Below are 16,619 nucleotides of genomic sequence, written 5' to 3' on the forward strand. Positions count from 1 at the left end.
CCTGCACCCAGACCTTCATCTCCCACTGGCTCGCCCTTCAGACCATTATCACTCCCCTTGGAACTTTATCATAGGAGCCTCATGAAGTAGACCAATGGTTATTGCTCCTCCTCACAGATGTTAGAAACCGAGGCAGACAGAACAACCGAGTGCAAATCAACTAAGAAAATGTATCTCTTGATTTCCTACTTGAGATGTAAAATCTCCCACTCAGTCTGTAAGCCTTCCGTCAGAAAGAAGGTGGGGGAGATAGAAGTATTTCATTATCACCCCTTCCCAATGCCTGAATTCCTCTGAGCATGGAGGGGCAGACTCAGGGTTCAACCTCAAAAAAAGGCTTATCTTGTGATTCTCTCTGAGCTGACACAACATAAAATGGTACATTTCTAAGAGAAACAAGCCCCTGGTCACCCACCAAGCTGGAGACATGACAAAGTGAAAAATTAATGAGCTTCCAAATCAAACTTCCCACATGCTGAACCTTGAGACAAAGTCGGATCAGCAGCAGCAAGATGGGGGGTGGGAGGGGCAGGGGATTAGAATGACAAAGCCACCGCCACCCGCTGTTTGATAAACCTTCTGTGAGTTGTAGAACTTATCATTGCCTGCAGCAGGCTCTTTGGAGTGGACCAGCAAGACGGAATTAATTTTTAATACTCATGGTTCCCCCAGTCCCAGTCCCAAAACAAAGAGACACCTCGTGTTTTATTTAGCTCTCGTTAACTGCATCCCCCGGTGATTTTTTTCATCGCAGCGCCAAGCTGGTTGAACCAATGAAAAACTTGTTTTTTTTTCATGTGCAATTTTAGGAACTGCTTTTCTTCTTTCCCCTCACTCTCCTTTCCAATTTTTAATAAGTAGGAACACTACTATCTGGGTTGCAAAGGCATCAAAATTCAAAGCAGCTTGGTGATGGAGGAGACACTTGGCCATCCCTTTTCTGGTACATTCACTGAGATAGTCTGGAGGTGGTGGGGCCCGCCTTAATAAGAAAGAATGATTTTTTTTTCCTGTGCCTGTATGCAGAAGCAAAATTCTGGGGAGGCGGGTGGGGGGGATTGATGCTCTTGGAGTGAGAAACAAGCTGGTAAATGTGAATTGATAGCAAATTCCAAAATTGAAAAATGAATCGCTTACATAAAATGAGGCTCATATTAGAGGTGAATTTGGAGGATGAAGTCTTTTTCTAAAGGAGCACTAATGACTGAATTGTCCTTCTATAAACAGACGCTCCCTAGGAGAAGTACAACCATGTCACCAGAACACTGCCAAACTTCTGCCTTTTATGAGAAGTCTGGGACATACACTGTCAGAGCTTGTTTGGTATAAACCTAATCTGAAATGGACAGATAGGCTGAACCAACAGAAAATGAAGCCCCAGTATGCATGCTGAGTCTCTAAAATAAGTCAGGCATTAATTCACTATCTCTCTCTCTCTCTCTCCCTCCCCCTCTCTCTCTCCCTCCCCCTTCCCTTTTAGCTCTGAGCTTGAAGGGGAATTCTACCAGCAGGTGCTCTGGGGCTAGAAAGAGTGTAGAAATCAGTCATGAGGTAGACGAAGGTGGAAGTTGGGTCCCTGAGTCCCTTCACCATGAGACTCGGGATGATGGAAGGTGTAAAATGAAATTCAGATGCTCACGGGTGATCTTTGTGACTCCTCTGTGCCCTTCATTGTAGGTGAGGAACAGAATTGGATGCAGGTACAAATCCTAGTTCTGCTATTTAATACCTGGCAACTTTTTTATGGCATGGGCAAATTATTTAATCTCCCTAAGCTTCAGGTTGTTCATCTATTAAAACAAGATAATAAAGAGCGACTCCATACAATTGTTGTGAATTTTAAGTTAACATGCATAAAGAGCTTGATTCACAAGCACTTGATACTCACCTTTCATTAGTATAGTCTCAGAAACCTCATAACTATCACCCATTTTCCCTCTTACCCTGGCAAAGCAGACTCCCTGCCTCATTTATAACTTACTTGTCCATAGCACAAGCACACCCTCAGACCAGGCAAACACACCCTTCCATCCTTAGAACCCACCTTGAAGGTACACCTGTCTGGTCGTCCTGGAGGTGGGCTACCTACCACCTGTCCCCCAGAGCGCACTTCCAGGTGGTGCAGGCCTTCATGTGCTTGGGACAGCAGAGACCTGAGGACAGAAAGTGAAAATCCTTATGAATCCAAACCTGTGACTTGCCGAAGCTAGCAGCCCCATCTGACCACTGCAAATTTTCTCCCTGCACCCATGCAGAACTAACCAAAGACTCCTGGATTTCATTGTTGACCTCCTAGGTCCACTCTTCCACTAGACTCTAAAGATTGGATCCTTCAGCAAAAGAAATTATGTTGTTGTTTTTTGATTGAAAGTCGTTAAAATTTTTTAAAAACTATTTGTCCTGAACACAGGGCTTTAAGAATTGGAAGGGACATTGATAGATAATCTAATCCTAGTTTCCTTTTTTTGTTTTTATTTTTTTCCTTTATTTATTTTAGAGAGAGAGGAAGGAAGAGGAAGAGAGATAGAAACATTGATGAGAGAGAACATCGATTGGCTGCCTCCTGCATGCCCCCCACTGGGGATCAGACCCACAACCTGGGCATGTACCCCGACCGGGAATCGAGCCAGCAACCTCTTGGTACATGGATCCACACTCAACCACTGAGCCACACCAGCCGGACCCTAGTTTCCTTTTTTTCAAAAAATGACAGCTCCAATTAGACTAAGAGACTTATGTGTGTGAACATGGCAAGTTAAGGACAAAGTGGGGCTTAAATCCTAGGCTCTTTATGATAAAAGGCATTGATTGTACTTGTTGCCAAAAACATTGACTTCATAATAATCTACGCAGCCCATAAATTCTGCACATATCCATTCAGAGAATCCAAACCTTCTCTCCTCTTTTCATTAATATTATAGCAATTTCTTTGGTTCTTCAATGCTGCCGTGTACATTGATTTTTATAAGGGGAAATGTGATGATTAAGAAGCTAGATATGAGAAGTGCCTCCCTTCCAAACCTTCTTACCAAAACTGCAGTGTGACCTTAAATCTTTTATCTACGCTGTCCAATGTGTTAGACACTAGCCACAGGAGTTTATTGAGCAATCAAAATGTGGCTAGTCCCAGTTAGGTGTGCTCTAAGTATACACTGCACAGTACATTTTGAAGATTTAGTATGCCCAAAAAAAGGGGTATACAGTATATCTCATTAATAATTTATGTATTGACTACATATGAAATGACAATATTTTGGATATGGTGAATTATTCAAATTAGTTTCACTTGTTTCTTTTGACGTTTTTATGTGGCTACTAGAAAATTTTAACTTACACTTGTGTCTTACATTACATTCTGATTGGGCAGTGCTGATTCAGAGGCTGCAATGCCTGTTTTTGTGAAAATAGATCCTTTTTTTTTTTTATTGATTTCTAGAGAGAGAGGAAGGGAGAGGAAGAGAGAGATAGAAACATCGATGAGAGAGAACATTGATTGGCCACCTCCTTCATGCTCCCACTGGGGATTGGGCCCAAAACCCAGGTATGTGTCCTGACCAGCAATCAAACTGGTGACCTCTTGGTGCATGGGTCAACGCTCAACCATTGAGCCACACTGGCCTGGCAAAACAGATATTCTTTTTATGATAATGAGTATGATAGTGTTATATTGATGATACATTATACATTTTTACATTCAAATGTTAATTGAACTTGATAATCATCTTCCAATGAATGAGTGCATTGAAAAAACTAGTACTTCTTTCTCTCTGAAAAGATAAAATAAAATCAATGTTACATCTTAAAATCATTTGTATGTTGGGACTGCTAAGATAAAACAAATGAATCTTCAGAGTTTTGATTTGTTTCATGCAAAGTTCTTGCAGGAATATGCATGCCCAAACATATTATAAAATCTAAGGAATATATAAAGCCCACTCTTAAAACCAATAGTAGTGCTATAAGGAAGTTCAGTTCAAAGACATCTATTGAGCACCTTCAACTTGCAAGGTATTGTGCTAAGCACCATGGGACTCCAAGGGTGAGGTTAAACACATCCCCTGTCCTCAACGCACTTGATTCTGTAAGGATGAATCTAACAAATGGGCAACTGACCTAAGTATCATGAGAAACATAAGGCTGAGGAAACAAGGCCACTGGGGCTACACATGCTATGTTTTTGTATAAATTATAAAAAGATTCCCCCTTCACAAAATGAATTGTGTACACACACACACACCTTGTGGATGAATCACTAAAAGACCCTCCTTCCTCAAAGCTGTTGCAACTATAGCCTAGATTTCAGCCCCTACTTGTCCTCCTTTCAAAGAAAGGAAACATTGTAGTCAATTGGATGCTCAAGAAAGAGCTGGCATTTGGAGTATGGTTGACTAGGGTTTCAATAAGGAGAGATGGAAGAGAGGGAGGGAACGGGAGATGAAAAGACACGACAGTGTTTTGTCTCTCTACCAATGATGCACCTTGATGCAGCGTCTCTAAGACATGAGAAAGAATGAAGAAGTGTAAACTTCACAGGTCAACAAAGATTTGAGTAGAACAATACAAATCCTATCAAAGTCAGCAAACACACCTAGGACTAAAGCAAATGTCTTTTTTAGCTGGTTTTGGGTTTATGCATAATCATTACAATTACCCCTAGTTCAAAAGATGAGTTCTTTAGATGGCAAAATGTCACCATTTATTGAAATCTTAATAACTGTAGAGTTCCTTGGGAAAACAACAGCTGGAAACACAATCTAGCCCCTCCTTACAAATATCTCAACTTCTCAAAACTCTTCACCATATTTTCATCCTCCCTTAAGCCCTAGGGCCCTGATAGGGACCTTTTAAGATGCATGCTAACATGGAACATTTTATTTTATTTTTTTAATCCTCACCTGAGAATATTTTTCCATTTGTCTTCAGATAGAGTGTAAGGGAGATAGAGAGAGTGAGAGAGAGAAACATCAATGTGAGAGAGACACATCAATTGGTTGCCTCCTGCATGACCCCAGTCAGGGCCAGGGATGAACCACAACTGAGGTACGTGCCCTTGACCGGACTTGAACCTGTGACTCATTGGTGCACAGGCCAATGCTCTAACCACTGAGCAAATCAACCAGGGCTCACAGGGAACATTTTAAAAGACTAGAGAGAAGAATTGCAGCCACAGCAGGAGTGGCTCTAATTTGCCACCAAAAAAGCTCCTGAGATAAGCAAAGCACTTGTCCAGTCTGATCTTCTTGTTTCGGGACAGGTGTACCTGGTCTTGCACATCACCACCGGCACGTCCAAGAAGACAGGGGAGACATCACAGGGGATACTCGGCAGGGCAGGCACAGCCACATTCACCAGGTGTATTTCCAGCTGAGAGCCATTGGCTGGGTAAAGGAGACGGAATGCCAAATCTAAACATAAGGAAAAGGGGAATCTCAGGCTGAGCAGAGTTGTAATCCACACAAAGAATATAATAACATGGCCACATATGGGCAATGGGAGACATTGAGTTTGTCTAACAATTAAATTAATACTCCTCATTTCCAAAGGCAGTTATGATTGCTGTATAAACAAGTGTTCTCATTTGTAAGTTTATGTAAAAAGTTGTATCTCTTCAAGTCTATCTGCTTAAATCCAAGAAAAATTTTTTCAACCCTCAAAATTACTCTTTACTATAATAGAGATGGATACACTAAGATGGATAAACTACACTTTGTGTAGTTTAGAAGCTCTCATAGATTGAATTCACTAAAAGGAAGATAACCAAAATTCTGGAGGTCACATTACCAAGTACTATTCTAAGCACTTTCATATCTCACTTAGGGTTCCTAGAGTCCCATCCCACAGCTTGGGATAAGAAAGAGGACACAGTATATAATGTGCTCTGCTTCTTTGACATTAGCAAGTGAGCATCAGAAAACACAGAAGTTGGTCAGTTGGCCCATCTCCCCTCAAGCCCTCTTTTACACCTGTCCTTAGACAAGGAAGAAAACCACAGACTCATATTTTTTAGGATTCTTTAGATTGATAATTAGGAAACTTGCATTTGGTAAGTCACCAACCTACCATCAAAAATGACTGTGATCCATGTTCCCCCTGCAAGGCTACCTTCTTCAGGTTCAATGCGGAAACTCAGGCAAGGCACTGTAAATAAGTGAAAAAATAGAAATAAACACTGCTTTTGAAGATCAGATTTGATCCACCAGCTTCCCCATTGTTATGAAGCAAAATTTAGCATTCATCAGACTCTCCAGAAGGGCTTGACAAAGCACGGATCACTGGGCTCCAACCCCTGAGTTTCTGATTCAGTATATCTGGGACGGGGCCCAAGATTCACATTTCTGACCAGGTGCTGTTGGTCTAGGGATCACACCTTCAAAACTATTATTTGAAGGAAAGTTCTTCTGGTTCTCTCATCTTAGACACCCAAACACCCAGTGTTCACCAGAACAATCTACTTCCTCTGGAAAGAGCCTCAAGGATACCTTTAGTACCTAGTTCAGCCCATATTATTTCCTCTCTCCCTTTACCACTCTTTAATAAAGTAGTCATATTTAACAATAAAATCACCACTTCTTTCTGGTATTTCCATTTCCCAGAGAAGAGAAACTACTAGAAACTGCCCATATTTCAATCTACCTGCTCAGTACACCATCCTCTACTTGCCCCCTAGTTTTGAATACATGATCAGAATAACTCTCCAAATGAACACAAAATTCTCTAGACTTTTGCCTTGTCTATAGAGAGAGGGGCTGAAGCATGGATCAGTCCTGAAATTTCCTTAAAATAAAAAACCAAACACTACAGACTTCACATGCTAGGCTACATTTGGGCTCTCCCATGGAGACCTTTGGCTGAATACGACCTTATTAATCCCTCATCTTTGAAGATGCTCCTGAACATGTTTGGCTAAGGCAAAGTCAATGGAAGGAAGCCAGTAAAGATCAGTCAGCTAATCATGAGATCATAGACAGGAAAAGTGTTATCTACAGAACACTTTTCAGTTTCTATGACAGAAACTTTAAATGATAATCCAGGCTGCCCTAACTCTTGGCTAGCCCAGGGTTTCCATGTACAGCTGTACAGGTGGTATACCACACAACAAATGGTGATGGAATGGTTCACATCAAAACAACCATTCATGGCAGCCCAACAAGACCAGTCTGTGCTTACACCTCAAAGGTGCATTAGATAGCTCTATCTAAAGAAAACCAAAAACATATGCCATAAAACGATACAGAGGATAACCAGGTTCACCAAGAAAATTAGAGACATAATTTGAAAAAAGGAGATTTTAATACAAGTAGTCACTAATTGCTAAGACAAGATAAGTTACTCCCTTTGGGAAGCTAAAACAATAAAACCTATAAAGAATTATATCATATGACCCAAAAAGGAATTATAAAAGGAAAGTTATAAGTTATTATTAAAAGCTCTAGATTATGAAAGCAACCTCCACTGGTCATTAAAAATTGAAGTATATATTCATAATTATTTAATATACAACCTCAACTACTAAACAGGAGAAACTATTTATTAGGCAGAGAAAATTTAAACCTAAAGCTGATACATCAACACTCCCCCCAGACTAATATTTTAAGAATCAATAAACTAGTTCTGAAGGTAACCTGCCATGTTCCATCTATAATTCCTTCAAAACAGTTCCTACTTACCTGCCAAAAGTAATATTTCAATACTTTTCAGAAAGATCAGCCAAGCGATCATCTCATCCACTTCAGTCAGTCCTCTCAAAATTGCCCAGACAAGAAAAGTGTTTTCAATTTTGATTGGAGCAGCATAGCTTTTGTACTTTATAAAAAATAAAATAAAAAATTACTATAATTATTATTATTATTATTATGCTTAAGTGCTATTACTGTGCTATATTAAAACTTGGGAGCCCTGGCCGGTTTGGCTCAGCGGTTAGAGCGTCGGCCTGCGGTACTGAGAGACCCGGGTTCGGTTCCCGCTAAGGGCACGTACCTCGGTTGCAGTTTGTCCCCGGCCCTGGTTGGTTGTGCGGGTGGCAGCCACTCGATGTGTCCCTTCACATCGATGTTTCTCTCTCTCTCTCTTCCTCTCTCTCCCTCCGCTCTATCAGAACAAAGGATGGAAAAAATGTCCTCGGGTGAGGATAAAAAAAAAAAAAAAAAAAAAAAAAAAAAACTTGGGAAATGAAGGAAATGATGCCAATATGCCCCTAAGTGTTAAATGGAACCCATCATCTTCCAAGGTGAAAAAGACAATCTACAAATTTATGTAAAATTATCACCATTTCAACCCACCTCCTTGTCCCACCAACTTATTTTATACATATTTAAGTTGGGTAAATAATAACCTCTCAGATTAACTTATTGTTGAACAAAAGCTTAATTTTAAAAAATTAATTGTAGTCCTGCTGGTAGGGCTCAGTTGTTGAACATTGACCCATGCACCAAGAGATCACTGGTTCAATTCCCAGTCAGAACACATGCCCAGGTTGTGGGCCTGATCCCCAGTGGGGGGCAGGCAGGAGGCAGCCAGTCAATGTTCTCTCTCATCAATGTTTCTATCTCTCTCTCCCTCTTCTCTCCTCTCTCTCTAAAACAAATAAAAAAATGTTTAAATAAATTCTACCTATCTATTACATCTAGATATAAAATAAATACTAGTTAATGGTGGTTTGGGGGAAGGATTTTCCTGTTTGTTTGGGTTTTTTTTGGAAGAGTCTCAGTCCTCCAGGAAACAACCAACACAAAAAAGTGAGACTTCACAAAGTAAATGTTGAGTATGGTAATGGTTTGAAAAAAAATGTCACTAATGGAAATTGGGAGAAAATTGTGTTATCCTCACAGTAGAGGAATAAGTGAGGAAAGAAACAGAGGAAGGAAAAGCTGGACCCTCTGAACTATACCCATGACCCCAGCGTCTTTCTACTCCACTCCACCTTTCTTAAACAGGGCCTTCTTTGAGCTGTTCTGCTTGAAGCTTCTTTTTTTTTTCCTCACCTGAGGACATTTTTGCATTTATCTTCAGATAGAGCGAGAGGGAGAGAGGGAGGAAGAGAGAGAGAAACATCCACGTGAGAGAGACACATCGAGTGGTTGCTACCCACATGACCCCAACCAGGGCCCGGGACAAACTGCAACCAAGGTACATGCCCTTAGCGGGAACCGAACCCAGGCCCCTGTGGTCTGCGTGCTGATGCTCTAACTGCTGAGCCAAACCGGCCAGGGCTTAAAGCTTTTAATTCAATGTAAAACCTCTATCATTTGTAAAACGATGATAAGAATACTTCTTAGGCTATGTTTCAAGATTAACTGAAGTGATATATATAAAGAAATTAACAAAGGAGCAGCTCAACAAAAGTTAGGTTTTTTTCACAGGCTTCATATTGCCATTGCAAAGCCCTCTCTCTGGCTTTTCAGTCTTGGCAGGATTGGTCCCCACTTACTTTCCAAGTGTCCCTCACATTGCTCCCCAATGGGAAGCCTGCCCTGCAGCCTAGTGTTCTCCCCGCCATCTCTGACAAGTCTTCCACGTGGCAACTTCTGCCTTGGCTCCTGCTAGTTGTTTCCTGGATTCCCCAAACTCTGGGGCCTCATGAAATCCCGGCCCTCCTTCATGGCCCAGCTCAGGAGCCACCTCGTCCACGGAGCCCATCCCCAGTGTCAGTTCAGAAACTGATGCCCGAACACGGAAAGCAGGGAGAGATGCAAGAAACAGACAGACCACTCCAAATTGCTAGATGGCAGGTTTAATAAGCAAGGGAACTTACATGCAGGCTTGTCTTGGTGGAAGCAAGATGAGTAGATCTTGCAGCCACCCACTAGAATCTTAAAAGTTGATATAGAGACTTTAGCCGGGTTCAGTCACATGTACCATCCAGATGGTTTCAACAACACCTTACTCTCCGAAGGCTGTGTCCTTGAAAACGATTCCCTGTGGGGACAGTGGGAGCCTTAGGAACTTGACCAGGTTGTGCACATCATACATGTTGTCTAAAGGCAGCACCGTCAGACATAAGGAGGTGGATCGGGGTGGGATATACCAGACCAGGACCCTCTCCCCTCCCCTCTCAATGGTACACCTTCCATTCCAGGTACAGTGTGTTTCCATAGGTCCAACTCACAGCAGAACAACAGGATCCCAGTGGAGACTGAGTGATTCCACCTCACTCATCCTGGTTGGTGGTCCCACTGCAAATTGCAATAGGTAATGCCTTCCCTAGGCGTGATGGGACTCGGTGCTCTCAGCCACATAGCCCGTTGATGCACAGTGAAAGCAAGACAATGGCTGTATCCTGTGACTTCCATACCTTTACTGTGTTGGGCATCTCGGTAAAGGTTCCCACTCTGGTATATGGGACAACAGGCCCTCCTGGTTGATCATTCCAATGTATTAAAGCCTGGGATAGTACTATAGTCCACCTGGCCAAGGTGCTTTTTACCTGTTAGTAGTTTTATCTGCTGCTCTAATATTCCATGTTTTCTTCCTACTAACCCTGTTGCTTGTGGGTTACAGGGGAGATGGAACCTCCATTCAATGTCATGTTCTTTTGCATCATGACCTCTAAAATGTGTCCCCTGCCCTGGCCAGTCTGGCTCAGCGGTTAGAGCATCAGCCCACAGACCAGAGAGTCCCGGGTTCGATTTTCACTAAGGGCACGTACCTCAGTTGCAGTTTCTGACATTTCACTGTCAGTCACCACAACATCCTCCCCTTCGTTCTCCTCACTTTCCCAGGGATTGTGTGCTTTAGCGTCCCAACCAGGCTTTGTCACAGGGTTCAGATCCTAATTCAAGGCAGCATGCATCCTCCTAGCTTTGCACAACAGCATGCTGAGCTCTTCAACTTATTATCCTGCTCGCACGCCTTGTCCGCTAGCCCCAAAGTGGACAACCTCAAGTCCTTCACCAACCTCAGCTCTTCTTCCAACCTTCTATCTTGAGTTTCAGGCCCTCCTTGGGTGTCGGTGCCCCACAGAGCGTTCCAAGGGCAGGGGAGGGTTGAAAAGCCTCCGAGTGCCGGCTCAGCTCCGCGGTTAACCAGCAGTCACCTTCTCCTGCAGCAGCCAACCTTCCTAGCTCTCATCGCCTCTCCTCCCTGAACCCCTAGCGTGTGCTCTGTGCAGCCTGTGCAGATGGAACAGTGCCACACCTATATGCCTATTCCTCTAGACTCCCCATCCTCAGAGAGGACTTCTATGTCCACAGCCCCCAGGCCAGAGGTCTCACACAGCACTCAGTCCATTCTAACCAGTGAATACATATTTAAATAACGCAAGCTTGGGTTCACCTAGTCTGAAAGAAAAATGAACACACACATGGGACAGGCTGAATTCACGTGTGCCTGGCTGAAAAGTGTAAACCTTAGCTAACACTCTGTCGGAGAGCACAAATATGATATAATAAAAAATGCTGGCTCTTAAACTTCCTGAAAGTTACAAAATTTACAGAATAAATACATATATATATCACTAAACTTTTAACTTTAATTTTTAGAAAAACACTGAGACTAGTCAAAACAGTTACACCATTTCAGAAAATATAAAAGCCACAGTAAATGCCCAGAAGAAAAAAAATATTAAAAAGAAAAAACTTAGAATTAACTTATCTCATAAGTATGTCCTGATTAAGACAGTCCAATACTATATAAAATCACCTATATTTAATTCAAATCCACAAACACTTATTATATGCCTAGTATATGCTGGGCATTGTGCCCAGTAGCTGGGAAAATGGAGACAAATAATCTGGGTATCTGCCCTCAAGTCCGTAGCTGATAGGGTAGGAGTAGAGTCTACCTGCATTTATGAAAGAAGTTCTAAAATTTTCAAGTTGATTCAGCAGCTGTTCCTTTAAGTTGCAATATTCCCTACATTTTTAACATCTATTTGGAATAGAATTCATTTTTAAAACATTAAATTTTCAGAAACACACCTACTGCATAGAGAAAGGTACCCAGGAGTATTTGCTACTTAGCCCAAAAACACAGGATCTAACTTGCTTGTTACACCCAACAGAATATCCCCAGCAAAGGAGAGTCTATTTTCTATCTGGCTGTATGATTTAAATATTTCATTTTAGCAATTACTCCCAAGCTTAGAACAATGCAAGTAGATATTCAACTCACTGGTTTTCTTAAAGCCTTGTGTTCAGACTTGCACCTTTCCCTGTAGAACACAGCAATCATGTCAATAATGAATGCAGTTTTTCTTAATATGATTAATCCACAAATTCTTTCTAAGGATATACTCAGCCTCCACTTAATTCTTTTAACCAAGACATTTTCATCCAGAGAGAGCTAGCTGGGAGCATTTGGTTTAGTATTCTCTCTCTCTCCTCTCTCCTCTCGTCTCTCTCTTCTCTCTCTACTCTCATTTTCCGTCTCTTTGGGGACTTGGATAAAGGGATTGCAGGGCTGCTACTACAGATGCCCATTTCCTTTTGTTCCCCATGACACTGGCGAGAGATGCAATACCTAGAAAACAGAAAGCAGAGATGTTTTTGATCAAACAGTACCTTTTTTCTCTTTCTTTCTTGTTGTGACTCAAGGGAGGAATTATCTTTCCTTTCCAAATGATCTTGTTCCTCCCTGCCGAGAAACGGTGGCCGTGTTACCTGGTTAGAGCCCAGCCCGCAGCTACCGTGCAGGTAACTCAATCACGTTGGGCTGTAACTCACCTAACTTGTTTGTCCTGGCCAAACGGTGTGCCAAAGTGAAAGTTTAGTGCTGACCCTAGGACAAGTTTAATGATTAACACAAGCTATTTAGGATTTTTCCTCAGGGTCTTTTAGTAATGGCCAAAGAAAGAGTGTCTTACATTTTTCTCCACTTACTGCATGTGTCCCAGACCTTTACGTAAACGTCCAGCCAATAAGACAAACAGTTCAATGATTAAAAGAATTTGCCAGTAAATCAGTGACCAAACATAGGACCTGGGAAAAAGCACCAGTAGGCTGACCTTCATTCACCAGCACGCTCTGGCTTTTCATCAAGAAGAATGATGCATAAGAGCTCTGCTGTGGGCTGACATTCTCACCACAGGGATGTGAGTCTAAAGAAGCAGAAAAAGGAAACGACGTGTTCAAAGTTTTGCTAAGAAAGGACCAACCACCCCTCTCTGTTGTTTTACTTTCTTCTCTCACTCCTGTCCTTGCTTTCTTGACCCAGAGGAAGTCCTTGACTTGTACCCATCATCTTGTACTGGAACCCAGGCCATAGGTCTGAGTTGTTGGTTTGACTGTCTCTTGATAAAGAATCTGAGAAGCAGAGAGCCTAAGAAGTCAACACACCTTCTTATAGGGACCACGGCTGACTTTTTCTATCTCTGTTCCACCATCCATTTTCATTTACATCACCAGTTTCCTGATCATGTCCGACCATGCCCAGTGATTTCTGACCAGAAGACATTCTCATTTCCTTTCTTTTAGGAGTGAAGCCTCCAGCAGAATTTGAGAGCCCTGAGTTTCCACTACAAAGGACCATCAGTAGGTCTGGGAAGCATCCCCAGCAAGGTCAGATTGAATCCATGGAAATACAGCACAGCTCTGGTGAGAGTAGTGGAACTATCCTGTAGAAAGCGTGGGAGTTGACACTGCATCTGCAGTATGTCACAGTTTGGCAACCAGTGACAAGGAGAATGATTTTCCTAGCTGCAGCCAGTAGTGTGGAGAGAGGGAGCCTGGCCAGGTTGGGCAGGTAGGATGTCAATCACCCTGCTGCCTTGCCTACCAACTGAAACAATATCCACTTTAGAGCCCCAATGCAGGTCAACAAGCATCAGCTGAGCCACATGTGTGTGCCTAGCACATGAGTAATGGAAAAGAAGGGACAGACCAGGTTTGGGATTTCAGAATTATGGGAATATTTTTATTATTTTTGTAAAGGAAATTATACAGTGATACCTCGGTTCTCGAACATAATTCGTTCCAGGAGGACGGTCGAGAACCAAATTGTTCGAGAACCGAAGCAATGAAACCCAATAGGAAATAATGGAAACTGGATTAATTCGTTCCAAGCCCCAGAAAATGCCTATTTACTGGCCTAATTTGTATATAATATGTAGAAAAACATAAGTCTCAACAAGAAATAAAAGTGTACAGTATGTCTAAGGGTTAAATCAGTGTAAAGCGTGACTCTCTCCACAAAGCGTGACTCTCTCCACAAAGCGTGACTCTCTCCACAAAGCGTGACTTTCTCTCTGTACTCACACTGATGACGCAAGCAAGGTGCGCTGGGCCGAATGAACACCATTCGGCTCAACTCGGCTCATCTCGGAAGTTCGAGTTCCAAATATTTGTTCGGATTCCAAGACAAAAGTTTCTCGAATCTCCTGGTCGAATACCGATTTGGTCGAAATCCGAGGCGTTCGAGAACCGAGGTATCACTGTATGTTTATTATTTTTGTAAAGGAAATTATACTCATGAATTAGAGTAGTGGAACTATCCTGTAGTTAGATGATTCAAAATTATTCTTTTAAAGAATATAACACAGTTTCTGCCCTCAAAGTGCTTACTGTCTGGCAGGGAGAGAGATTCATGATCAGATTAATTACCTATATTATAGTCAAGTCTCCTGAGGAAGACCTAACTTGTGTTTTATTTCTTGCTACTTAGGAAGAGGTTTCCAAAAATTAACTTCATTTATCTTTGGGTAAATAGTCTAATGAATATTTATAATTATTTTTGATGGCTAGCTGTCAAGACCTTATCCTAAAACACCCCATTTTTCTTATAGGTAGACATACCTTTCCAACCTTGAATAAAAGAATCTTAATGATACACAAGACTTTTGGTTTCTGGGCTCAAAGAACTTCCAGGGGGACAATCAACTCTACTATTAAAGAAAATGAAGCAGAATGAGTCGTTTCATGCTCCAAGGCTTCAAAGGAGAAGATGTAGAACTCTACAAGAGAGGCTGTGCCACGTAACATCTTGGGGAGCCTCAAGTACTGACCTCTGTGAGCTCTCTCTTTCACCTCATGACCCTCGAATATACACTTATATATGTTTTCTGTGCTCACACAACCTCTAGACAAGCCCCTCTATCTCGTAGAAATTCTAAGAAGGCCTTGAGCTCAGGTCTCGGGCCAGTGATAAAGACAAACACTCCTTAGAAGGCAGCCTGAGCCTGGTTTCCCTACCACCCCAAACAAGTAGCCGTGCCCACTGCCAGACATCAACACTATTCCACAGGAAGCTGTTCATGAGGGTTTATGAAATTTCAACCCAAAAATTGTTGCTCAGGCCTATAAAACAAACTCTGGGAGATCAAGGTGGTCATTTTCTGATCCCTTGCTCTTAGATTCCAAAACCATTCTGAATTCCTGAGCTTTGGAAATTTTGGTCTGGGGGTGGTATAAGGATGCACCTCACAGATCTCCAATTATGAAAAGAAAAGTTGACCGAAGGCCTAGCCACTGTGCTCTAAAATTCATCACCACATTTAGACCAAGGCCACACTTCTACCGGCCACTCCCAACCAAGGACCAAACGTGGCAAGGGTAAGACAGATTCATTCAGGGGAGACACAGGACTTCTCTGATGGTGGCTTCAGCCTGAAGACTCCTCAGCAACCTTGCAGAACCTTTCTTAGAATGACAGAGCAGGGAAGGATGCATCTATCCCTCTCTCCTTCACTCAGGGTCGGTCTGACGGCTCTTACGGACTTCCCAGCTTCATCCCCAGCTTCTCTTAGGCACTTACCCTAATAAAATTCTTGCACTTTTAATCCTGTCTTAGGATCTGCTTCTCAGAGGACTCAGACTAATGCAGGTGCACTGGTGGAGAACATCATTGGAAAGGACTATGGACTTTTTATTAGCGGCCCCATGAGTAGCAGCTTTGGTGAGGATTCTTTACATAGCTTTGCAGGTCATGGATATTAAACAAAGGAAGCCAAAACAGAACAGAAAGGACATCATCTAAGGAATTCTCTGAAGTCAGTGTGCCTGACATCTTCTACTTGACCCTCCAGATCTACTCTCTACTCCACTCCACTTTGCTCTGTGCCATGTGACCCATGTAGACTGAACCAGTGGGCTTCCTTGCCCACTGGCCTCTGGTTGGTTTCACAAATAGCAGACCACGTGTCCAGAAGGAGGTGCAGAGAGGCAAACTGGGATTGGGTATTTGCCCCCTGGTTTCATCCCTACTAATGCCAGCTTCAGACAAGGGACCCTCTTGCTCTCTCACTCTCTTACTCTCTCTACAAGTTCTGGTGTTGCTGCTAGCTTACATGTATTGCACCAACCCTTATTGCTTTTTCTAAACCTCAGCAATACCTCTTAGAAATCATCCCCTCATTAACTTTTCAGCCTGAATGTGCCACCTGTTTCCTACCAGGACCCTAACTGATATATAAGCTCTGAGATTATTAAACTCCCAAATGGGCAAATGTATAGTTTCAGGTCATCAAAATTTGGGAACCACTGTAAATTTGACCTCATGGGTATGCACAGGCTGGTGATGCCTGGCAACATTCCAGTTAGGCATGTCATTCATGAGCTAGATGCTTTCCTTTTTTGATTTTTTTTTTAAATTACGGTTTACATGCACTATTATTTTGTATCAGTTTCAGGTGTACAACACAGTGTTTAGACAATCATATACTTTACAAAGTGATCCTCTTGATATTTGCA

The 16,619-nt window shown here is 42.3% G+C and overlaps 1 protein-coding gene across 1 annotated transcript in view; it reads right to left on the reverse strand.

Moving 5' to 3' along the window:
* Positions 1 to 7,719, reverse strand: part of PKHD1 (PKHD1 ciliary IPT domain containing fibrocystin/polyductin) — a 471,475-nt gene extending 463,756 nt beyond the window's left edge. The window contains exons 1-4 of the mRNA XM_036248838.1: positions 7,668 to 7,719; positions 6,061 to 6,138; positions 5,261 to 5,405; positions 2,045 to 2,153 (exon numbers count right to left, since the gene is read on the reverse strand). Of these exons, the coding sequence (XP_036104731.1) occupies positions 2,045 to 2,153; positions 5,261 to 5,405; positions 6,061 to 6,138; positions 7,668 to 7,719 (384 nt within the window). The remainder of the gene's footprint in view (positions 1 to 2,044; positions 2,154 to 5,260; positions 5,406 to 6,060; positions 6,139 to 7,667) is intronic.
* Positions 7,720 to 16,619: the final 8,900 nt, after the last annotated feature.

This window comes from Molossus molossus, unplaced genomic scaffold, assembly GCF_014108415.1.
Source record: "Molossus molossus isolate mMolMol1 unplaced genomic scaffold, mMolMol1.p scaffold_m16_p_8, whole genome shotgun sequence".
NCBI classification, from domain to species: Eukaryota; Metazoa; Chordata; class Mammalia; order Chiroptera; family Molossidae; genus Molossus; species Molossus molossus.